This window comes from Colias philodice, chromosome 6 (genome assembly GCF_061535455.1).
Source record: "Colias philodice isolate Cphi_HAF_F1 chromosome 6, ilColPhil1 Martin Lab GWU primary, whole genome shotgun sequence".
NCBI lineage: Eukaryota > Metazoa > Arthropoda > Insecta > Lepidoptera > Pieridae > Colias > Colias philodice.
This window is the reverse complement of record NC_143091.1, coordinates 1,352,605-1,376,213: the sequence shown is the minus strand read 5'-3', so window position 1 is coordinate 1,376,213 and position 23,609 is coordinate 1,352,605. Positions and strand designations below refer to the sequence as shown.

Here is a 23,609-nt window from a genome sequence, read left to right as displayed (position 1 = left end):
CCGATTCTAATGAAATTTTCTGTGCATATCGGGTAAGTCTGAGAATCGGCCAACATCTATTTTTCATATGTACCACGGGCGAAGCCGGGGCGGGCCGCTAGTTTTAATCTAAGATTATTGAGAGACTCCAAGAATATTTTGATTGTTGCTAAGGATTCATACTTTATTCTACAGGTTCTGCCAGACTTAACCGATTCAAAGAAATCTCTATATTCGTGGATCGAGTCAATACAATGTAGCATCAAATTTATGACATTGCTTTATTCAAATTATCAAAAGAATTGTTTAGCTCAATAATCACGTTCGACAAATTTGTTTGGAAAATTATGCGGATGAGCTTAGAAAAAATGTGTCAGGTGTTGGTTGCATACAATAAACCGCTTAATTTAACTTCAGTCGTGGGGAGACTTATGACTGGCTTATTATTTAGCGTTCCTAGAACTCATATAACATTACAACCTCTCAATTGACTGTTTAGTATGATCCATGCACGCCATAATGACGACTTTCATGTGCATTGAATCGAATAAGATGTGGCATCTCATGATCTCAAACATTTTCTATTTTGATGACTTGATCATATTTTTATCGGGAATATCCCACGTAGCTCCCAAACGAATCGTGCCCTTATACCGGGTAGATGACATAATTGTTATCAATTCATAATCGTCATTGTTTCGTCTGATTCATAGTCTGCCGAGTGTTATGACGCACGTCACCACACGCCACAGATTATATCACGCTGTTTCAAAGATAGTTCGTTGTAAACACGGGAATACCTACGGAAGCTTTGAATTCACGTGCCGTTCAACCATTTTTAATTTATTACTCCCGAATCTATGGTCATTATAATGCATTGCGCGTAATACGAATTTTTATTGTTCTCCAATGAAATAAATCCGTTGTACATCTGCGAACTGTGATTTCTGAATTTAAATCCTATCGAGGTCGTCTAGCGATATAGTTTGAGTCTTCAGTTCCTAAACTCGTGATGGATTTAAAAAATTCGTATCACCAATTATCAATGAATATTTCATTAATTTTTTATACATTCAAATTGAATATTGCGCAGGTGTTTAATGCGATTTTTATGTACAACTAGCTTTCCACCCGCGGCATCGCCCGCGCAGTCAAAGAAAAACCCGCATAGTTCCCGTTTCCGTGGGATTACCGGGATAAAACCTATCCTATGTCCTTTCTCAGGTATCAAAATATCTCTATACCAAATTTCATGCAAATTGGTTCAGTAGTTAAGGCGTGATTGAGTAACAGACAGACAGACAGAGTTACTTTCGCATTTATAATATTAGTATGGATTGTAATTATGGGTCGGTAAAGACGAAGTTCAGGACGTGATTATTTTCATTGATTTTCTGATAATAGCAAACAGATGCAATGCAATGCTGTTTTGCATTTGTTTTTGTATGTACAGAATAAGGTAGTAACATAATAATATGTATAAAAATAGAATCATAATTTTGCATAATCTTTTTCAGATTTAAAAATACTTACCGACTGATATTCAGAATTAGGTATACATAGAAAGGTATATAGAATACCTTATTATTCAAATGCAATACTTATGTAATCCAAACATTTTTATAATGTTGGCGGCCTAGCTGTTGCACTGCCCAAAACTTTCCATGGTGTTGTATCATTGATGTATTAGTATTGTAGTTTTTTTATATTAGAAAAGATATAAATTAATAAAGAATAGAAAAGAATCGATCACGAGGCGGCACTCGAACCCACATCCTTTCACGCCAATTCGGGGCGGACGCTTGACCAACTCAGATCAAATTCTGCCACCCGTGACCCGGGTCACAGGTGGCAGAATTTTTTCTATTCTTTATAAATTTTTATTTATATAGCATTTGAATGCCATAAAACCAAAAATATCAAATTCATTAGAAAATATATTTAAATGTTTCTAACTTAACCGAGGCTCAATTTCGATGAATAAAAAATTTAAACTACTGTACTTTAAAATATTGTTTACGGAAGATCTTTTTATCATAATTTATGCAGCTACTAAAAAAACGTGCTTTGAATAATTGATAAAAATTAGTATGAATAAAACTGAATATGTTCCGACAAAGACAAACAGACATTACTAGTATCATATATCTATACGGTAAACAGTAGCAAAATTGCAAATAATAAATGCAAAATAACCCATATTTTCCGCTCTTAAGGGTTTGTTACCTCCTTGCAATACTAAATGGTCTAATTATGTTCTTTCTGTGAACACATTATTCTAATGAACTTGTTAGGATGTACAGTAGATACTAAATCCAATGTGTTTTTGCTTGGAAGTAATAGAACGTATGTACCCAAAAATAGTATAATTTCGAAGGTATTTTGAAGATACACAGGATAACATTATTACAGTAATTCTTCTACTCTCTTCTTCTTACTTCTCTACTTACTTATCTAAAGTTAGAAGAGAAGTTCATAAAAATGCACATTTATATTTGTATAATTTTTAGGAGTAGATGTTTTTAAATATGTACTTATGCCCTAATGAAAAGCTTGGATGAATGAAGCGATCCGCCTGATTTTCTTGCCTAGGTTTTTTATTATGTTTAGTTGAGGTATAAGAATTTCCTAGTGGTTAATATGTTACAGAGAAAAAACTGTGAAGCAGGTTTTCAGTGACGACCATGTAGAGTAAGAGTGGCAGCTTAAAATAACAGAGCATCAAATTTATAAAATACCTATGTCCCAACAAATATACACAAATATGTTATCTAGGAAATAAGTATTCACAAAATTGGCATGCAAAGATCATCCTGTGGCTAACATCAGTCGACCTGCGTCTTAATTCCAGTAATCGATAACCAATTTCGTATGTACTTGCACATCTACGAAACGCCATTAAGGTGATGAATTAATTTTTCTAACATTTACGGCCCTTTTTAAACCTTCGTAATTTTTATATTATTAAAGTTGTAGTGATGAAAATTCTTGACAAGAAAGTTCAATAGTAACACAATACGTCTACCGTTTTAGAAACATGATTCCATGATATTTTCTCGATAGAAAAAAAATACAAAGTTCTCATTGTTATTTTTTTTTAATCTCTGGCATCTTCAAAATAACAAACGTAAAGTTACGACTTTTTGGATATTAACTATAAAATATACAACCTATACGTCTACCGTGTTAGAATTTTGAAATATGCGATGGTTTTGAAATAAACAAGAAATACTTGAAATTAGCGCGCGACCAGCCAATATAGCGAGAGCCGCCCTGTACCTTCCTACCCCGATCGCTGCACGAGTCATTCCCGCTACGGCCGTCACACGGGGAACTTGTGTCGCTTGCGCAATCATAAAAAAGGGTGACAACACGATAAGACAAAATGAGACAAATGGGGACAATAAAGAAAATAAAAAGAAGAAACATAAAGGTTGGAGGAAAAAGAATGCTTACAATTGGAACAAATTAATGAAGTAAGTTGGTTTTATTTTAAATTTGATGATAATTGTATTATAGACGATATTTGATATGTACCCCTGTTTTAAGTACATAACGAATGTGTAAGATTTTTTCATTTATAGCATAAATAATCTTTTCAGAAATCCGGAATCCAGAAGGAAAATAAACCCACTGATTGTTCACAATGTGAACCCACTCCTTCGTAAGTACCTTTATTCAGTCAAAAATGTATGTTATCAACGCTCTACTGGTTTTATCGCATGATTCCATTTTTAGCAAAAAGCAACAAAGTGCAAAGAAATAAAAAATCATGGTGAACTTAGTGGAAGTATGGTGGATGTAATATGGAACAGGAGCTCATTGGAGTAGTATTATATTTAAAAAAATACGAAAAAATTTCAAGAATTACATTTCTTAGTAGGTGGTAGATAAGTATGTTGTATAAAGATGTTGATATTTATTTCATTTATACTTACTACACCTGTGCGGGAAATTGCTTAGTACTAAAACAGGTTTATATTCATATTTACATAGTAATGTGAGTTTTCATTTCGAAAAATTTTGTGTAAGTATATTAAATTGAGTTCCTGGGTGATCTGGAAACACAATTGGGCCCGGAAGATGGCGCTGCAGTCACTCCTCCTAATCACATGAACCGATTTGGATGAATATTTGTGTGCACATTTCATTGTTGTGGGATGATTGGTTGATTCGTTTTCACATTAGCTAATATTATGTATTTTTGTTGTAAACTTAATTTAATGTTTATAATACATTATTTTTGGTATAAATAAGCCAGTGTTCGTCTCACATTGCTGTACCTGCCTACCTACCCTACCAGGGCCTAACTTTGTTCTGGCTATTTTATTTTGAATATTTGTAATGAATAATTACAATTATAATAGAGTGCAAAAAATAAATACATGCGTCAATATATTTTGTGTTTTTTTTAAAACAATTTTTTTATTTAAAAAAATATCATTCCGACCGCGGCTTTGCCCGCGTGGAATTAGGTTATATCGTGAATCCTGTTTTATCCCACAGAAGTGTTCAGTTCGGATAAAAAGTATCCTATGTGTAAATCCAGGCAATTAGCTATATTTTATCAAAATTGGTAATGTAGTCTTGACGTGATTAAGTAACAACTAACAAAAAAATATACAAATTAACATCCAAAGTTTCGCATCAGTTTTACTGTATTAGTGATATCTTCCACTCTTGACTTTGACTGAGAAGAATTAGGGTTTATAACTTCTTTCAGAAATAGTACCTTTCATTTCTGGGCATGATGTAATATCTACGTCAGCATCAAATTCTATCTAAAACAATTCAGTAGTCCGCGTTATTGAGTACCATTTCATTTTTTCAGAGTAACAATATTTTTTGTTATTTTAAAGATTATTTATAACCTGTATTATTTTGTAATAAAGTTAACATTACGAAATAATAATTATTATTAATAATGTCTAAGTAGTTGTTAAAAAGAAGATAATTTTGTGTTTATAAGCAAGAAAATAAAACCAATAAATCAACAATTAAATATATGTATAACAATATTATAACTGTATGACGACTCCATACATGTTTGTCCCGAGTCGGCCAGCGGCAGCGCGGCGAGTATGAAAGAATGACTTCGCGCACACCCGCGTTCGCGATAGCGAGCTATTAGACTCCGCCCGCCAAGCAGTGGATTTTTTTTTGTGTATCGTCTTAAATTGGTAATAAAGCGTGTCTCACAGAAAAATCCATGTAAAAATTGACATAACAACAAATCAATGACAGGTTTTGCATGGAAATCGTTGGATCCTTACTTCTTAGAAGATGTAACCGTATTCTGGGCATATGGTCGAAATAAACAATGGTGGATAGTGCGCGCGCGCCTCTAACGGGCTCGGTGATCCCTTGCGCGTTTGATTGTATTCAAATATGGTATTATTTCGGTAAGTACAGGGTGTTCTTGTGGTGAGAAATCTATTGTCTATTCTACTTCGCCGTATAAAGTACGAATGTCATGTGGTTACACATATCGGCATGTAACTATACTATATGTATTAATATTTGTTCTTGTTATAGTTTGTTCTTCAATGGTATTACTGTGGGTATTGGGTACTCTATGCAATTTGTAAGGCTGAAAGATATAAATTATAGTCGTTGTCAAAGATAGCTAAAACTGCTGAATCTGATACGCATTGACTTGCCTGAAATTTCATTAAGAGTATGGGTTCAAATAACAATAATCCCACGAGCTTTAAGTTTTTTCAATTATAAGAAATTTAGCAAATGTTCGGGCTAACAATCCTGCGAAAATATTTATACAGGCAACCTACAAGTGTAGGTACTTTATCAAAAATGAAATGATGAAAACTATTACCTATATAATAAACTCTAAAACAAGACAGAAAAATCTTATTTTAATATACCATGCTATAATTTATTTGTTAGTTTCTAATATACTCCAGAGTCCAAACTTCGTCTCGATGACTCTCCAATGCTTTTATCGTTTAAAAAGTTACGAACGAATAAATTTTTAAGTTCATAATAGGTAACTCAAGCCAAGCCAAGCCAAGCTTTCAATCTATATACATTCATCACTCCTCAATTCTTTTTTTGTCATTTTTTTTTGTCTAAAAAGCACCCTGTACAATGTATCGCGGCGGTAGTATATTCGCAGCGCGTGCGCATCACATTGGCACGCCACCCCGCGTACCGCTCTATGAATACCATTATTGGTATTAGCGCTTTTTTAATCTGTCATCAAACGCCGACACGATCTTTGGAACAAAATTTTGAACATTTTGTCGCTTGCAAAAAGTTTTTAAATCATTCAAAATAGGTATCTATTTAGCCAGGGAGAGTTCTATTTGTAAATATCCTTAACCTTAAAGTAATGCTAGACAACCTTCTTGTTACCTTTGTAACTTGTAACTTTGTAACTTTGTAGCGATCTTTAGTAGGTTTATTTTAAAGTGAAACTTTTATTACATCGTCTCAAACTTTTTGGTCTGTGTAGCGCATGTCACTACCGCTGACGGTCCAACCGTACGATAATTATCGTACAAATACGATAATTTTGTGCCTAAATTTCCCTTTTACCGTGGTTTCATAAAACCACACAACATTTTTTTTGTATCTGGAGATAAGCTAGACCATCTTTTACCGGGCAAAAGGTAGTTTATGTCAGTCATAAATCATTTCCATGGGATTTTTCATTGACCCGCGACGAAAGATGCCGCAGATGCGACGGTGAAACAGAAAGCTAATAAAACATAAATATTTATAAAAAACAATATACAACATTACTGAGATAGAAATTACGACCTTCCTATGTTCAAGGACTGTTTCAGGGAAGTGTTGAGAGTGAGACCTACATAAATGAAATATCGACTGAACTATCGCGTTTTTCGCGGGAATAAGTCAGTATTTCTAATTTCTATATTATCTGATGTTCTTATCTTTTGGTACATGCGATGAAGTTAATAGCTCATTAGGTGTTGCTCCAAACTTTCGCGTTTATATACTAGCTTACCCCCCGCGGCTTCGCCCGCTTTGTCTAAAACGTAATAAATTATATACTAAAACCTTCCTCTTGAATCACTCTATCTATTTAAAAAAACCGCATCAAAATCCGTTGCGTAGTTTTAAAGATTTAAGCATACAAAGGGACATAGGGACAGAGAAAGCGACTTTGTTTTATACTATGTACTATGTAGTGATGAAGCAGGCTAGGATTTAATATTTCAAACATCTGTTCAAATCTATTTTGTTCATAATTGAAGTGAAACTTCTTTATCGGGGTTGGAAAGAAATTTAGTGTAACATTTTTTCGTTACGCGTGACATTTTTCCGTTACGCGCCATCTTTTATTATCCGTACCACGCGTGATTCGGTATTTCTGTAAAGTTGCATATATGTAGTAAATTATTATTTTTTGAAAAATAAGGTCATAAAGAAATTTCACTTCTTACGTGTGTACACTAGTTAGTACACGTACATATTTTTTATATTCAAAGATAAGTAAGAACCAAAAATTGCAATACGTAAAATTGAGTTCATTTTTAACCGACTTCAAAAAAAAAAGGCGGAGGTTATCAATTCGGCCGGTATGTTTTTTTTTTTTTATGTATGTACACCGATTACTCCGTGGTTTCTGAACCGATTTACGTGATTCTTTTTTTTTCTCGATGCGGGATGGTGTCGAATTGGTCCCATAAAAATTTTATTCGGATAGGCCCAGTAGTTTTTATTTTATGAGCATTTTTGTCTGTATTTGTAAATGTTGCAAGTGCAAGTTTGAAGTCGGTTGTTTTTAAACGCAGTTATTGACTTGTTAGTAATTTTAAAAACATCATATAATGTTAAGATGCGCCATCTATTGACGAGCTTGTGCCATAGATGAATCATAGAGGAGGATTCATTTTGTGTGGAGTTTTTTGTATTCTGTTAAATTTGGTATACGCTAATGTATTTATTATGTTAATACGGTGTTTACTTGTGTTATAAGTACCTATATACCTGTGGTATATACCTATAAATAGTTTATCACTATTATGCCTAATACATTTGCGTATGCAAAACCACGTCTAAAAACTCAGTCAATTTTAGGATTTAATTATTTTAAAGCAAGTGGTAGTTCCTTCCTATTTATAAATTTTATTTAATGATATCGAAATGCATGTTTTAAGTTTTTTTATAGAAGCGGTAACTTTGAGGTACATAAGTAGTAAACTAGTAAGTACCTACATATTATTTTATAGACCACTAGCGGTCCGCCCCGGCTTCGCCCGTGGTACATATTTCGCAATAAAATGTAGCCTATGTTCTTTCTCAGGGTCTAAAGATTATCAGTGCCAAATTTCATGAAAATCGGTCCAGTAGTTTATGCGTGAAAACCATACATACATACAAACTTTTCCTCTTTATAATATTAAGTATATATATTAGTAATTAGTATATATATATATATAATAAAAAAATTCATGTTACTAGTATTATCAAGGAAAGGATTAATTTTAACACAGATTCTTTAATTTATTTTACACACATATAGTACACTCATTTATCTTAAAGCTATAACAATTTATTACAATAATTGTTTAGTTTCCGCGACACGAGCGCCATCTTGCAGGTTCGTTTTGCTGTTGGTCCTCGCTTGCCGACCAGAGGGACTCTTCACACGAAGTACCGATTCTACCACCACTTCTTCTATGACTTGTTTGTTATCTGAAAAAGATGTGTATGCTTAGTGTTGGTTGTGAGACTTGTATATAAATATAGGTACTATATGAAGTGGGTCGTAACTACAGAGGAACTTTTAAAGTTCCGTTTTCAGCTGATTCGATAGATTATTATAAAGTATGAATACAGTATATATAACATCAAACATATTTTTAGGTCGGTACCTATATAATAGGCATGATGTTGCAGAGTGCATTAGAATAAATAAAAAAAATTAGAGTGAATTTTTTTTTTGCAAATATGCTTCTGACGCTTTCTGTTACATTATTATTATTTATACAGGTTGATATAATCGTTGAAAAAGAACAATATATAAAAAAATATATATTAAATTAAAAAGATTCTCGTAACCTGATTGACGGACTCTTAATAAATTTGGATTTCATTATTTTACTAATAATTTTAATTGAATTACTAAAAATTGTTGTTAATTTTATTTTACAATTCAAACAAGTACCAATACGTTTAAATATAAAAAGTCGAAAATTGAAACATGTTCCACATTGAAGTTGTTTGCATAATCGCCATAATCTGGTTATAGTTACATCATTATAATCCCATTTTCTCGCAATCGTATCTTTTTTTTTTTTTTTTGCTTTTTATGGCAAGAAGATGTGACTATTTGCCAGTGTCAAGTAAGTATGATAAAAGGTAAGGAAACAATTCGCGGTAAGGAATAAGGTGAGGAGATTTGGATTTAAGTCAGAGGAGTTGGGAAATATTTATATATACATAGATTACTATTTATATTATTATTTACATATTATATTTACGTTTTATGTTAGGTACTAGCACAGACTAATAATAATATACTACCACAGACTAATAATAATATACTACGGTACTAGATACAAATATACATATATGTTTATATTATTATAACTTTAAATTATTACTTATTATAAATGATGATAAGGCGTTGTATAACTTTATAGGATTTTGTAGTAAACATAACATACGAGTAGGAAATGGAATACGAAGGGATAGTAGGTTGGATATAAACGAAGAGTGGTCAAGTAAGGGGCATGCAAAAAATATATGATCTATATCTCCTACGTCAGTTCCAAATTCACAGATGGCATTGTTTAAAATACCCAGTCTCGCAAGATGAGCTGGGCAACATGTATGACCAAGACGCATTCTTATAATGATAGAGGTTACAAGCTTACAGTCTGTAACTTTATTGAACCAAGGTTTAGTGGGAACGACTTCTTGTAACTTATAATATTGCTTTCCTTTATATAATGTACTTTGTTTCCAGAGATTTTCCCAAGACTCGTGCAAGTAAATTTTAGGCAAACTGACCAAGTCATGGCAATAACTCTGATAGGGAACCATGTCTCCACATCGCACAGCAGACCTTGCCAACTCATCAGCTTTTTCATTTCCTTGGATACCACTCTGACTTGGTATCCAAGCAAATGTAACAGAATAACCTTTGAATGAACATTCTAATAATTTACTTTTAATATCAAAAATAATGGGGTAAAAGGGTTTATTAATAAATGAAAATTTGTGAAGACTTTGCAAGGAACTCTTGGAATCTGTAAATATAATTGTTTTTGGCAGTTTCATTAAGATTACATACTCTACGGCCTTAAGTATCCCTAAGCATTCGCCAGTAAAAACTGACGATTCTGGCGGAAGTTTATTTTTAATGTAAATGTTGAACTGCTGGTGAAACACTCCAACTCCTACACAACTCTGAGGTGATGATTTTGATGCGTCAGTATAAATGTGATTATATTTTTCCCATTCTTTACAATTCAATGCATTTTTAAAGTCTATACAAGCATATGTATCATGTTTCGTTATGCCTATATTATAAACTATATCTGGGGATACAAGAAGAGATTTGAAATTATTACTAAATAGCGGCAACGCCGAAGACCGATGAATCGGGGAAGGTATAGATTTAATTCTGTGATAACTTTGAATCAGACATGGTAACATTTTATGGTCCCAATACCTGCATGTTAGAATTTTGCAATAGAGTTTTTCTAATCTATTGAACAAGGGATGACTAGAGAATTGATATAAACGAAATACATATCTATCTGATAAATATTGCCTCCGAAGGGATAGCGGAGGCTCACAACATTCTATTTGAAGCGCATTGATAGGGCTAGATTTCATGGCACCTGTTATTATTCGTAACGCTTTCGATTGTATAAGATCTAACTTTTTAAAGGCTGTAACATTTCCACCGTCTAAGAGAAACATCCCGTAGTCCATAGTACTTCTTATAATGGCATTATAAACAAGCTTCAAACAAAATGGGTGAGCTCCCCACCACACCCCCGAGAGGCACCTTAACATATTTAAATATTTTTCGCACTTTATCAGCACGTAATTTATGTGAGGAGTGCCTGTGAGCCTATAATCCAATATAACGCCTAAAAATTTAGTCTGATCGTGTTGAGGTAAGGTATTATTTTTATACACGATATTTACGGTCGGTGACGACCGTTGTCTAGAAAAAACTACTACAGAACTTTTGGAAACCGATATATCGAGTGAATTAATATCAAGCCATTCGCCTAATAACGGGTGATTTTTTAAGAGGTTAGGATTTGATTTTCAAAAAAAACACAAAAAATTTGAAAAATTTGTTGTAATCTATAATGGAATCGATAGAACGATCAATATAATTTAATGTTTGAAGATGATTTCATGCAAATGCTGGCCGCGGCTCCGGTTTAGATGGCCCATTCGCAAGGCCCAATTTCGGCACACTCTCTACAACATATCGGCCGGTATATCACGAATAAATGCTTCAATATTGGCTCCCAGTGCGTCAATCGTTGCTGGTTTATCCCTGTAGGCATAAGAAATAGTCCAAAGGCGTTAGATCACACGATCTAGGCGGCCAATCGACGGGCCCAAAACGTGAGATAAACTGTTCGCCGAAGGCGGCTCTCAATTGGGCTATTGTTTCGCGTGCCGTGTGTCATGTGGCACCGTCTTTTTGAAACCACATGTGAGGCATGTCCAATTCTTCCATTTTGGGCAAAAAAAAAATTGCCAATCGAAGAAGTGCATCGCGCACTTCTTAACCGACTTCACACTCTCTTAACCGAGCATGCATTTTGATAGTAAAATTCAATAATTTGCAAGCGTTGTTCGTTCGTAAGTCGATTCATGCTTAAATTATAGACCAAACTGAACAAGTTTGATACAGACACAAGACACGATTCACGCGTGATCTATCAAAAACAGTATTGCCAAAAAGAAACCAGCAAAAAAATCACCCTATACATGCAAGTTATTGTTTATCGAGTTACAAGCTGAAATTAAATTATCATTTGCAATATACATTACAACGTCATCAGCGTATTGTAATATGTTAACAGAATCAAAAAATATGTCTTCTAAATCGCTTGTATAAATGTTATACAATAATGGGCTGAGGACGGATCCTTGAGGAAGCCCTTTATGTACAGTTCGCGATAATGTAGAGTCAGAATAATTTAACTTTAGATTTAATTTTCTTTCAGTGGCTATTACAATTATAAAGTTAATAAGTATTTCGGGGATCTGTAATTTGATTAATTTATTCTTTAGAATTTGTATATTAACATTATCATACGCAGAATTAATATCAAGGAAAACTGCAATGACATGTTGGTTATCAGAAAAAGCAATACAAATATCCGTTGTTAAAATACTTAAGTTGTCCATAGTACTTTTACCTTTCCGAAAACCAAACTGTGTTTTTGATAATGAGTTATGATGTTCAATATACCATTCTATACGGTTTTTAACTAAATGTTCTGCTATTTTGGCTAATACTGATGATAAAACGATAGGTCTGTAGGAGGATGCTTCCTCTGGGTTTTTGTTAGGTTTTAACACAGGTATTACTTCCTGCTCCTTCCATTGAGGTGGTATATTTCCTGTCAGCAAAACAACGTTAATAATGTTAAGATAATATTCCAAGGCAGAATCGCCGAGGTGCGTGAGGAAGGAGTAAGGTATTCCGTCTAAACCCGGTGCAGAATCGTCCACTCCAGACAAAATACCCTTTAATTCATATAATGTGAATGGTGTTGATAGAATTGCATAGTTATGATCCATTTGAACAGATTTTAAAATGGGAAAGTAAGCTAACTGTGATGGGACTGAAGGTGGAGCTATTGTATCTATAAATTCTTCAGCTAACGATTCTGGAACTATAAATTGTTGATCTCTATAAACTGACCTGAAACGTCTTATAGAGTTCCATACTTCGCTAGGATTAGAATTGGGAGAAAGAGAGGCACAAAATGATTTCCATCCCTCCCTTTTTTTGTCTTTGAGAAGAATTTGGGTATCTTTTATAATCGCGTTTAAAATTTCCAAATTTTCTTCTGACATGTCTTTATTATATGCTTTTTCTATGGATTTTCTTTTCTTGATAGCCTCTGAACATTCCTTATCCCACCAAGGGGGAAAAGGTAGTATTGAAGTTTTCGTTGGTTTTGTAGGAAAAATTTCATCAGCTACTTTTAAAATAATTTTTGCAAAAATGTTTGAACATTCTGCTTCTTTCCCCTCTTTGACTTCAGACAGCTCCTTAACCTCGTTTTCTATGCGATTTCGATAAATATCCCAGTCTACATTTTTTAAATTATATTTACAGCGTGGTGATCTTTTATTACAATGCTTATTATTTTTATTAGGAAGATTTAACAAAATTGGGAAGTGGTCGCTTCCAAAAGTAGACACTAAAGGCTTCCACGATATTTTTGAAGCTAAATTTGCCGAGCACATTGATAAATCTACTGCACTAATATTTTCATTAATATGTGTCCGTCGAGTCGGTTCGCCTGTATTCAATAAACATAAATTGAATTTATCAATTAACTCCAATAATAATTCTCCATTGGTATTAGTAATACTACTGCCCCATACTTGATGGTGTGAATTAAAATCCCCTAACACAAGCACTTGTCCATGTAGTGAGTTAAATACCTACCTGTCTTAAATCATTTAAAGCTTCAGAAGTTGGATGGGGTATGTAAATTGACACAACGGAAATTTTGTCAACAACGGCTCCCACAACGTTTAAATTACAAGACTGATTATTGTTGAAAAAAATTATTTTTTTATATAGCAATGAATTTTTTAATAAGATAGCAACCCCACCATATCCATCACTCCTGTCATCACGTAAACAGTGATAGCCAGGAATGCGAAAAAATGAATTTGGTTTTAACCATGTTTCATTTAGGGCAATTGCCAAAGGTTTATATTTATTTATAAGATGTATTAGTTCCGTTTTTTTAGGGATAACACTTCTACAGTTCCACTGAATTATATATGAATCCATTATTATTACCGAAATTTTTGAGCACATTGTTTAACTGAGCAACGTTGGACGGTTTTAAGATATTGTTTTGATGTAAAGCTTCTATTAGGGTTGATAATAAATCTAAAATGACATTATTAGGAGACTGGTCATTACTAGGCTGAATTGCGCAACCATTATCAGGAGCTGGGATCTGATATTCCTTTATGAGGGCTTCATGCGAAGCTCTATCATATCCCACACTTGTTTAAGGTGGAGATCGTGGTTTTAAAGCTACTGTCTTTTTATAAGATGACCTCTGAGTGCCAGCATGTAATAAATTTGTTTTATTTGATGTGAGGTGTACAGTTGGGGTTGACTGTAATATGTCTGTAAAAGATTTAGATATTTGTGGATGTAATTTACTGGCTTCAGCATATGATATATTCTGCTGAGCCATTGAAATTTTAATGTTCCTTTGTCTATTAAATTCTGGACAGACTTTATTCGTAGCGTAGTGAAAGCCAGAACATGTAATACACTGTGCGCAATCTTCCTCAACTGTACATGTCTCACCTGAATGATCTAGACCACATTTATAACAACGAGGTTTCGACCTACAAATGTTTTTTGTATGGCCATATCGGCAACAGTTAAAACATTGAATTGTTGGGAAAATATATAAATCAACCGGTAATGCATTATAGCACATGTATATTTTTTGGGGAAGGACTTGACCATCGAAGGTTAAAATGACAGATTGGGATGGCTTCCAAACATTGGATCCATCAATGTTAACTTTAAAATTGATTCGCCTAATTTTAATAATTTTACCACAACCAGAAGGCACAGAAATATTATCTATAACTTCCTCAGGAGACCAGTCACTCGGAACGCCCCTAACTAAACCCATTCTTGTAATGTGAAATGTTGGTATTTTAGCTTTTTGTTTAAAAACTTTAAATGTATTTAGATTGTTATTATTTAAAAATGCATTAGCATCGTAAAAGGTTGAAAACGCAACAGAACATCTATTTCTCCCTATTCTCTTAACGCTGCCAGGAACAATATTTTGAATTTTATTTTTCTTTAAAAAATTTCCAAATGTGATAGGGTGCAATGTGGAGCCATCTCCCGCAGAATCTTCAATTCTCTGCACATGAACTATGTATGGATATGCATCTGTTTGGATATAATTGGCACGGATAATATTATCCGTAGGATTAGGTGGAACTGAGTTTGATGTTTCTGCTACATTATTCATTGATATAGAGGAAGAAGGATCATTACTAGAATAATTAATATTTGTATCACTATCATTCATAATTTTTTTACGTCGCCTTTTTCTATTTAGTTCCGGGTCTAATAGTATACAGTGCCACAAACTTATCTGACCCGGTGGCAAGAACTGGAACTACGTGCCGCCATTTTGAAATGTCACATTTTCACAGATTTTTCATACGAAATATTTTGTTTATATAAAAAGAAAGCGACATCAGTGACACCGTCACCGGGTCAGATAAGTTTGTGGCACTATACTTTCATTGTTTGATTCTAAAGTGACATAACTTGCCACAAGAGGACCAGACCGTAAATCTGACTCCTCTACAAAAGGATCGGGAGGGTCATTCATATTCCCGCCCGAAACTCCCGCGAGGGTTCTTACATACTAAAAATATACAAGAAAACTTACCAATATATACACAAAACTATATGAATTTACAAATATATATAATAAATACAAGTAATATTTACAAAATAAACACCTCTGACTACGAAAAAAATAATTAAAATTAAATCAGCTTTAGAAACACTCCCTCCAACTTCGAAGTTTCCCGCGCTTTTTTTAATCGTATCTTGTTTTATTGAAAAGGAATTGGCGCCATGTACATTTATAGCCACAGGCCCACAGATAATGAATCATAGATTTTTTTATTGTTAACTTGTCTGGATACAAGTCTATTTGCCGATGCTATTCTATTCTTAAAGTAAATTTAGTTTTTGTAATAGTCCTTTTGTAATAACTTCATCGAAGATACCCTTGCATGCATATATCATCGCATGCATGCATGCATCAATAGTCGCGGCCCGGGGGATTGAATTTTAGTGCTCATAGGTATGTGATATAAATTATGTTATTTTTTACACTTACAACTTAGACATCAGTATCTTGAAGAGAACGGGGGTGTGCAATGTTCTTTCGAGAGAAATAACTTTTGTCTGGTGTCTTTTAAGGATATATTCGCATCTACTTGTAAATTTGGAAATTGATTTTGAAATTTTAAATCAAATTCTATACTTATTTATCTTTGTACATGAACAGATTTAAAAAAGTGGTCAGCTATAGACAATATTGGGATTGTTAGTTGATTGTTAGCAACCGTTATTAATCTCAAGAACATACCTAAGGCAAAAAGGTGACATACACGTACATGATACATTCAACATGTACCTACTTAGGTACTCGGTGGATTTAGATTATTTTATGCTTGTTATTTGTTGACCCTTCGTCTATTATTTTAAATATTATTGTAAAAATATTAGGTACCTACTAAATAAAACTTTAACTATGAAATTTACCACATTTAATTTCCTAAAGTATTTTTTCAATATCTATCTAGGTATGTATGTATCGAAACAAGGTAAAAATAACAATAATACAATGTTTGTTAACATCTTTAATGGCGACCTCTAACCTCTAACGCATAAATCTCAAGGATGATTGTGATTTGTGACAGAATTACTAGTAGCACAGACTAATAATAATATACTACGTATACAACTAGTAGGTAGAGTTTGGTTAAACTACTGTTAATTTGATATCAATATGTATTCAAATATATTTTTACAGATGTGTAATAACTTGATACATAATAAGACAATGCCTAAAATGAAGCCTGTCCTTATATCATATTACAACAAGGAAAGCATCTGTAAATTTTTTTAGACAGAACAAACTCTCTACTTTTTAATCTTCAACAATTCTAGTAATAAGAATTAAAATTACTCACCATATTCCCCAAACTGTAATTTAGACTGTGGTGTAGCGAATACAACAGAGAGAACAAAGAGTACAGATAATAATATAAATATTTTCATGTTGACGCGTGTACACTTACAAGAAGCGTGCGCAAATGCGCTAGACCAACATGGCGGACCAATCGTATTGCTTTTAGTTGCGAAATGCATCTCCTTTTACAGATAATGTGGGGAATAATAAGTTGCAATTAATTGCCGGCTCACATTTACAATATTATCTAAATGGATGAATTTAAAAATTACTTTTAATTTTTCATTTCAATTATAATATCATGATTAGATTTTTAGATAAGTGTTAATTTTCCATTATTGTCAAAAAACTAATTTAGTAACAACATAAACAGTCACAGCATCCGATAAACCTATTTTTGCGGGTGTGGCCGTAGTGGCAGATTATAAGTATCTATATTAAGAATGTTAGGATTTTTTAAGGAATTAATAAATAATTAATTACATTCAAACAGAAATCGGAATTAATGTTCCTTTTCTTTTTTTTTTCAATAGTTTTATCACAGTATTACCATTTACAATATCATTTCCTATAGGTACTGTGGTTTTATCTCATAATCTAAATTACCTAATTGAAACAATGGAAAATTCTAACAACCGAAAGTCTCTACAAAGTTATTTTGGAGGTGGTCTTTATTAACTGTCACATATTAATATATTATATTACCTAATACTTGTGATACCTATATTATGATAAATAATTTTGCAATCCATACGTTATAATTAAGAAACTAAGTACACACCTTCATGCATCTAATGGAATGTGGTACGAGCTGTGACTTATAATTTATGGCACATGGTAATTAAAACAGACGTTATATTCGAAGATAAAACACGTATGAACAGTTAATTTTAAAGCAGACGTTGAAATTAATTTTGCTGCCGATAATTTAAAGGAAGTTATTTATTATAGCACCATAAATAAATGATTATTAAATCTGTGTCAATTTAATTTGTAATTAATCTTGAGGTTTTTGTTTAGACATTTTTAAAGAGGATTTATTTTTACTTATTAAATAGATATCTATTTAATTAGATTAAAAAATAAAAACCGAAAAACATTGTAAAGGCATTTTAATAAATAAAATATCTATATTTAACATTAACAATTAAAAACCTTAACTATACTAAAACTAGTTAACACAATTCACCACATATTCCTAAATGGGTCGTAAATGGGATACCTCCATAAGTTGTAATTTGGCGCGTTACGAATATGCCTCAAAGGCCAAGGTGTTGCCATATTATGGAGTTCAGAAAAATCGGGAAACATTCCCCTTAAAGATATAATGGGAGGATTAAATAACCAAGGATTTAAATTGGGCATTTCAGAATCTGAGCTCCAAACTTTGGTTACTGGTGGGTTAGAACCTGTTCTGTAAGTTGTCACAAACATGCCACGTGGTGCTATTTTGTTGTCTTTACTAAAACTGTTTATATTTCCTTTCTTTTGATCAGCAACGGGATAGTAATGGATGCCACTCATGGATGAAACTTTGCCATTCCGTGACGTCACTTGAGCTACGCTGGTGACACCGAGGTTTCTGGAATTTTCTGGCATAACCAATTTCATGTGAACACCATTTTCAGATTTTCCATGAACACCATTTTGAGATTTTCCATCCAAAGCACCTGAAATTAAACACAAAAATATTAATTCAGAAGTATGAGTTGATATTGAAAATGACCAAATTGGATCAAAACCTGACAGACGAATCACTAATAATTAAAACAAAAAACAAGACCACATTATCATTATATAATGTTACATATATCATACCTGCAAGCGATGATTTAAATAAAATAGCAATTAAAATTAATATTGAACTTGATATATTCGTCATAATGCGGTATGGATTCAAATGCCGCCCGATGATCACAGCGTCCGCTTATATTCACCACAAACTACAATCTCGTTTATAGCTAAACTAACGGGACTTAATAAATGTTCTAAAGTATCTAATATCTCAGTGACACGAAAAGATATATAATATACCATTAAGGCTTGTCACTTATTCGCAAACTATGCGTTGTCTTTTTATTATTTAACAGTATTTTTATTAGCTTTTCGTACATTTAGGTCAGATTTTAATATACTGTAAAATCTATATTAAGGTCGACTTTACACTGTTATAAAGTTAATTAATTCATAATTATGGGCGTTCTGAATTCCAAAAGACAAATATCCATAAAAGGCGACACAATGGTCATTTGTTTCCATCGCCTTTCTTTTTTAACAATAAAGTTTTAGGACACAATAATCGTATATTTTAGCTTATATCTATGTATATGTAAATTTTGTTTTTATTAATTATTATCAGCCATGACTATCCCACTGCTAGGCAAAGGCCTCTCTTCCCTCAGTCCACTTCTCCCGATTTTGAGCAATTTTGCTCCAATCCGGTAAATTTCAAGCATTCAAAAATAATATTCATTTGTGATAACATAAAAGGCTGCGTGGTGGAATGCTAGAATGCCACTTTAAAGCTCTAGACTCTATAATAATAAGTTAAGAAATTGCAAACGTGTGTTTAATTTTATTAAATATTGAGTAAAAATAAATAATAAGTATTTATTTTCAACCAAGACACGCATATTGACGTCTGCGATTGTCCATTACAAATGAATTATCCGAATTTTCTTATTTACCAGAAATTTTAATACTTACCTACATTAATTGTACATGTACATGTTGAGGTTGAAGGTCTTGACTTTTTTTAACCAATTTCTTTGTCTTTATCCTTATCTATCTTAAATTTGGTGCGTCTGTTTGATATAAAACTATTGTTATTGCAATAGGTTAAGGGAAATCATTATTATAAGATTACTAACTGTCCCGACAAACACTGTTCTGCCTTCCTCTTATGAAATGAATGAACTGAAATGAAACGAAAATGAAACTTATACTACTTACTAAACTTATCACTTAGGGGTGAGAAAAATAGATGTTGGCCGATTCTCAGACCTAACCAACAGGCACTGAAAAAGTGAGCCGTTTTGGAGGAGTATGTTAGTAACATTGTGACACGAGAATTTTAATAGAGAGATTTTGATGTATATGTGTATGATGTAATAGTTAACACTGTGTAACCAGTATAGTAATATTATATTATCTCTGAGATATTATCTGTCTCGTCACAGATAAAATATAATAATGAGTCTAGAAAGGGCACGCCAGCAAATATACAAGCAGGCTCTTCGATATACTTACTTAAAAATATTAATCAAATTAAAAGAGTATAAATCAAACAATGAATCAATTTTAATTTTATATTGTCAAAAAAAAAAACACTAAACACCTACACAAAAGCTACCTACATCTTTATCCAAAAATATAACAGAAATGAAGTCACAAAAAATTTACGTTGACTAGGATCACGCGGTAATCGCGACGAAACAAACATTGGAAAAATCTTCATCATGAACAATACAATACATAATAACAGCAATACTTTATTGCACGCCTCATAAGCGAAGCGTTGAGGTGGGTACTACTGTCACTTCGCGCAAAACATCTGATTTTTCAAACTTAAAATGTCTTTATGTATCATACATTGCACTTGTAAGATAATACATACACACACATATTAAGAAAAAACACTATTTTTAACGTTCATGATATTTTTGATGTCATTTTTGTTATTTAAACTAGTTAAAAAACAGTTTAAAAAAGTTCTGTCTTGGACGTCCGTGTGTCTGTATGTGCGGATCCTTTTTCTTGTTAACACGATAGCGACCGAAATACTTTACTAATCGAGTCTTTTTTTTTCTCTTACGCTTGAGTATGCTCAGGAATAGAACCCTTTCATTTTTCAGGGTCTGATTCGATGTGGTTTAATTGTTATTAAATAAACAAAAATAATAATTAATAAATATTTATTAAAAAAAAATTATGAGGCGTGAACTTTTGGACTTTCCAAATTATTTTTGTATACGAGGAGGCAACAGAGCAGACGCGTCACCTGATGGTAAGTTTGCAATGCCGGGGACATTGTGAGTGTGTTGTGTCTTTGAGGTAAGAGTACGCTCTTTTCTTGAAGATCCCTAAGTCGTAACCGTTTGCAAATACCGTATGAGGAATACGGTTGATCTAAATTCTAAGGATTTTGAGACAACTTGAATTTGTATACGTAAGCCATTTTTATATTAAATCTCCAAAAAAATCTACTTTCATATAACGGTTATCTCAGAAATGTTTATCTCAAATTAGGAAGGTGCTTTTTTAAATTTCCTTAAATCAAAAGTGGCAAGTAGCAACTGTATCTAAGCAAACAGGTTTCTGAATAAATAAACGAGACATAATATAATACTTAAACTACTTCTGCCCACATTTGTGACATTCACGATTATAGAAGTTATTAGATCAAATCGCTAAATTAAACATTTCTTCCATGAAAATTATCATAACTTAAATTTCACTCAATAAATTTTGGATTTTCAAATAAAATACATTTTTAAGTGCAGTCTTTATTACAATGGTTTAACCATTATTACATTAAAATACTTAAATGACTAATTCACAGTCTTAAGTTTAATAATAACCGTTATTATTAGAATATGTCTGTGCTACTTGAATTCCTGGTCCGTTTATGGCAACACTATTTTGAACTGAACCTTGGTTAACATTGTAAGCATTGCTTGTTCTGTATCCACCAACATTCTGAGCTACAGCAAATTGTCCATGATTGCCGTACCCTTGTGTTGAGGAAATGGCAGATTGGTATCCTCCTAAGTTATCAGCTCTAGAAATAGCTGTACCATAGCCATGACCGTTACTATTTGTAGTAGCAATGGTCGAGTCATAGCCGTTGCGTCCAAGACTGTTGACGGAAGAAATTGCCGTTTGAGACTGTCCGTTATTCTGTACAGCACTTACAGCTGAACCTATCCCGTCGATAGATTGAGCTGAGGAAACAGCTGATCCAATATTGCCGAAGCTTTGAGCCGAAGCAGAGTTATACGACCTTCCTCCTGAGTTGAATGTAGCGGCGGATGCTTGCTGGAAATCTTGAGGTACTGTGTGTCTATATTGATATTGGGGTTTCCAGTTTGATTGAGGTAATGTTTGTGCATATCCTACACCGCGAGCGTAGGTGTTCCCATCAGCTGATCCAAAACCACCGCCGTAAGCTTGAGCGTTTCCAGTTTGAAATGAATTTCCATAGCTGCTTGTGTGTTTGATGCCACCAATGTCGCTGCTGAAGCCACTGCCGAAACCGAACGCTATACTAGGAGGCTGAGCTTGTCTTAAATAGATTCCAGGATGACCTGAAAAAATAAGATTATTTTTGGAATAAGCAAGCTCTGGATGTTGTGAAAAATATTATAAAAAATGATATTGACAAAGTTATCGATAAGTGCATGATTGTGACGTAATCTGAAAAAGCATGTTCAAATAATACAATCACGATCTTCTATAAAATTACTTTTGCACTTAATAATGTTTACAATAGATCAGTGCTAACAATAGGTAATTTCGTTTGTATTATCACTTACCCAGCCACGGCGCGGCTTTGCTTACAGCTAGGATAGCCAAGAGGGTTGTCAGTTTTGAGATCATTTTTAGTTTGATGAGTACCTTTCTCTGCTCGTTGTGAATACTAACCTACCATTTCTCTTAGTTTTTATATATCATAAGTTCCCCCACCAACTAGGTCAGATTCGTGTGAGGCATTGACACTCAAAAATTTATCACAAACCTTACGGTACAATAATTTATCTGTGATCCTATAAATATTTTGGATAGTAATATTAAATGCTAATTGACACGATGGGTAACATCATAAAGTTTTTTGCAAGTCTCATTTCACAAGGTTTGCCGGAAGGACATAGTTTGCTTTGATTATTAAAAAAATAGTGGTAACCACAAAACAGCTTTGAGTTGTTAAATTATCACATAAAATATGCAAATCTGTAATATAATAAACGATAATGTATTTTGACTCCTTGATAGAGGCAATTATGACATTGGAGAGGATAAAAAAGCAAGCGATTTGTTTTATGTATTGATTTATTAAATAGTTCGCAGTTCAACGTTCGATATATTCTGTAATACATTTCGTCATAAAAATAATCAAGACAATTTATTATGCATGGAACTGGTAATAGTGTATATTTGAAAGTGATAAATCTTGATCTCTCTGTGATTGATGTTAAAGACAAACATTTTAAAGAAATTAATTATTTATCAGCAGAGTTTTATATCCTTCGGAAAGTAGCTATTATAGTTGTGAAGATAATATATTTTAACGTAAACGATAAAACAATAAAAACCGGCCAAGTGCGAGTCGGGCTCGCGCACAAAGGGTTCCGTAGCAGCAAATATAATAAATTACAGTTAAATCAACCTATCTCAAAAACTATAAGAGATACTTTGATCAAACCAAAAATCGTTGAAAGAGTTAATTAGCATGCATCACCTCTATTTTTTTTAGAATTTTATACCCCGTAGTTATAAAAATAGAGGGGGGGGGACATACTTTTTACGACTTTGAGAGCTGATATCTCAAAAACCGTTCACTTTAAGAAAAATGTTTTTTAGAAAACTTTATATCATTTTAAAAGACCTTTCCATTGATACCCCACACGGGTATGTACATCGAAAAAAAAAATTTCA

At 33.1% G+C, this 23,609-nt stretch overlaps 5 protein-coding genes across 5 annotated transcripts; 1 reads left to right on the top strand and 4 right to left on the bottom strand.

Moving 5' to 3' along the window:
- Positions 1–2,297: 2,297 nt before the first annotated feature.
- LOC149487474 (uncharacterized) lies at positions 2,298–3,874 on the top strand. The gene is made up of 4 exons (XM_089695775.1): positions 2,298–2,325; positions 3,284–3,455; positions 3,582–3,643; positions 3,718–3,874. Exons 1-4 carry the CDS (start codon positions 2,298–2,300, stop codon positions 3,756–3,758), a joined length of 303 nt encoding a protein of 100 aa, XP_089551901.1. The 3' UTR covers positions 3,759–3,874.
- A 4,574-nt stretch (positions 3,875–8,448) lies between these two features.
- On the bottom strand, positions 8,449–17,116 carry LOC149487472 (uncharacterized). Its single transcript, XM_089696164.1, has 2 exons — positions 16,957–17,116; positions 8,449–8,661 (listed from the first exon to the last, which is right to left on the bottom strand). The coding sequence occupies exons 1-2, from the start codon at positions 17,042–17,044 to the stop codon at positions 8,522–8,524; spliced, it is 228 nt and encodes a 75-aa protein (XP_089552290.1). The 5' UTR covers positions 17,045–17,116; the 3' UTR covers positions 8,449–8,521.
- Positions 12,379–13,548, bottom strand: LOC149487473 (uncharacterized). The gene is made up of 2 exons (XM_089695849.1): positions 12,878–13,548; positions 12,379–12,572 (listed from the first exon to the last, which is right to left on the bottom strand). The coding sequence occupies exons 1-2, from the start codon at positions 13,426–13,428 to the stop codon at positions 12,518–12,520; spliced, it is 606 nt and encodes a 201-aa protein (XP_089551975.1). The 5' UTR covers positions 13,429–13,548; the 3' UTR covers positions 12,379–12,517.
- A 934-nt stretch (positions 17,117–18,050) lies between the features above and the next one.
- LOC149487471 (uncharacterized) lies at positions 18,051–18,911 on the bottom strand. Its single transcript, XM_089695848.1, has 2 exons — positions 18,774–18,911; positions 18,051–18,625 (listed from the first exon to the last, which is right to left on the bottom strand). Exons 1-2 carry the CDS (start codon positions 18,835–18,837, stop codon positions 18,141–18,143), a joined length of 549 nt encoding a protein of 182 aa, XP_089551974.1. The 5' UTR covers positions 18,838–18,911; the 3' UTR covers positions 18,051–18,140.
- Positions 18,912–21,444: 2,533 nt separating this feature from the next.
- LOC149487470 (uncharacterized) lies at positions 21,445–22,597 on the bottom strand. Its single transcript, XM_089695847.1, has 2 exons — positions 22,490–22,597; positions 21,445–22,261 (listed from the first exon to the last, which is right to left on the bottom strand). The coding sequence occupies exons 1-2, from the start codon at positions 22,551–22,553 to the stop codon at positions 21,525–21,527; spliced, it is 801 nt and encodes a 266-aa protein (XP_089551973.1). The 5' UTR covers positions 22,554–22,597; the 3' UTR covers positions 21,445–21,524.
- Positions 22,598–23,609: the final 1,012 nt, after the last annotated feature.

Bases quoted from the DNA above. Each gene is read 5' to 3' on its own strand.
- LOC149487474 (XM_089695775.1), top strand. From the start codon at position 2,298: ATGTGTTTTTGCTTGGAAGTAATAGAAC. The intron at 2,326-3,283 runs GTATGTACCCAA...TCGCTGCACGAG, and splicing joins TTGCTTGGAAGTAATAGAAC to TCATTCCCGCTACGGCCGTC. The intron at 3,456-3,581 runs GTAAGTTGGTTT...TAATCTTTTCAG, and splicing joins AATTGGAACAAATTAATGAA to AAATCCGGAATCCAGAAGGA.
- LOC149487473 (XM_089695849.1), bottom strand. From the start codon at position 13,428: ATGTGCTCGGCAAATTTAGCTTCAAAAATATCGTGGAAGCCTTTAGTG. The intron at 12,573-12,877 runs GTCAGTTTATAG...TTTTGCTGACAG, and splicing joins AACTCTATAAGACGTTTCAG to GAAATATACCACCTCAATGG.
- LOC149487472 (XM_089696164.1), bottom strand. From the start codon at position 17,044: ATGAAAATATTTATATTATTATCTGTACTCTTTGTTCTCTCTGTTGTA. The intron at 8,662-16,956 runs GTGAGTAATTTT...CATCTTTTTCAG, and splicing joins ATTACAGTTTGGGGAATATG to ATAACAAACAAGTCATAGAA.
- LOC149487471 (XM_089695848.1), bottom strand. From the start codon at position 18,837: ATGACGAATATATCAAGTTCAATATTAATTTTAATTGCTATTTTATTT. The intron at 18,626-18,773 runs GTATGATATATG...GTTTAATTTCAG, and splicing joins ATTTAAATCATCGCTTGCAG to GTGCTTTGGATGGAAAATCT.
- LOC149487470 (XM_089695847.1), bottom strand. From the start codon at position 22,553: ATGATCTCAAAACTGACAACCCTCTTGGCTATCCTAGCTGTAAGCAAA. The intron at 22,262-22,489 runs GTAAGTGATAAT...TTATTTTTTCAG, and splicing joins CAAAGCCGCGCCGTGGCTGG to GTCATCCTGGAATCTATTTA.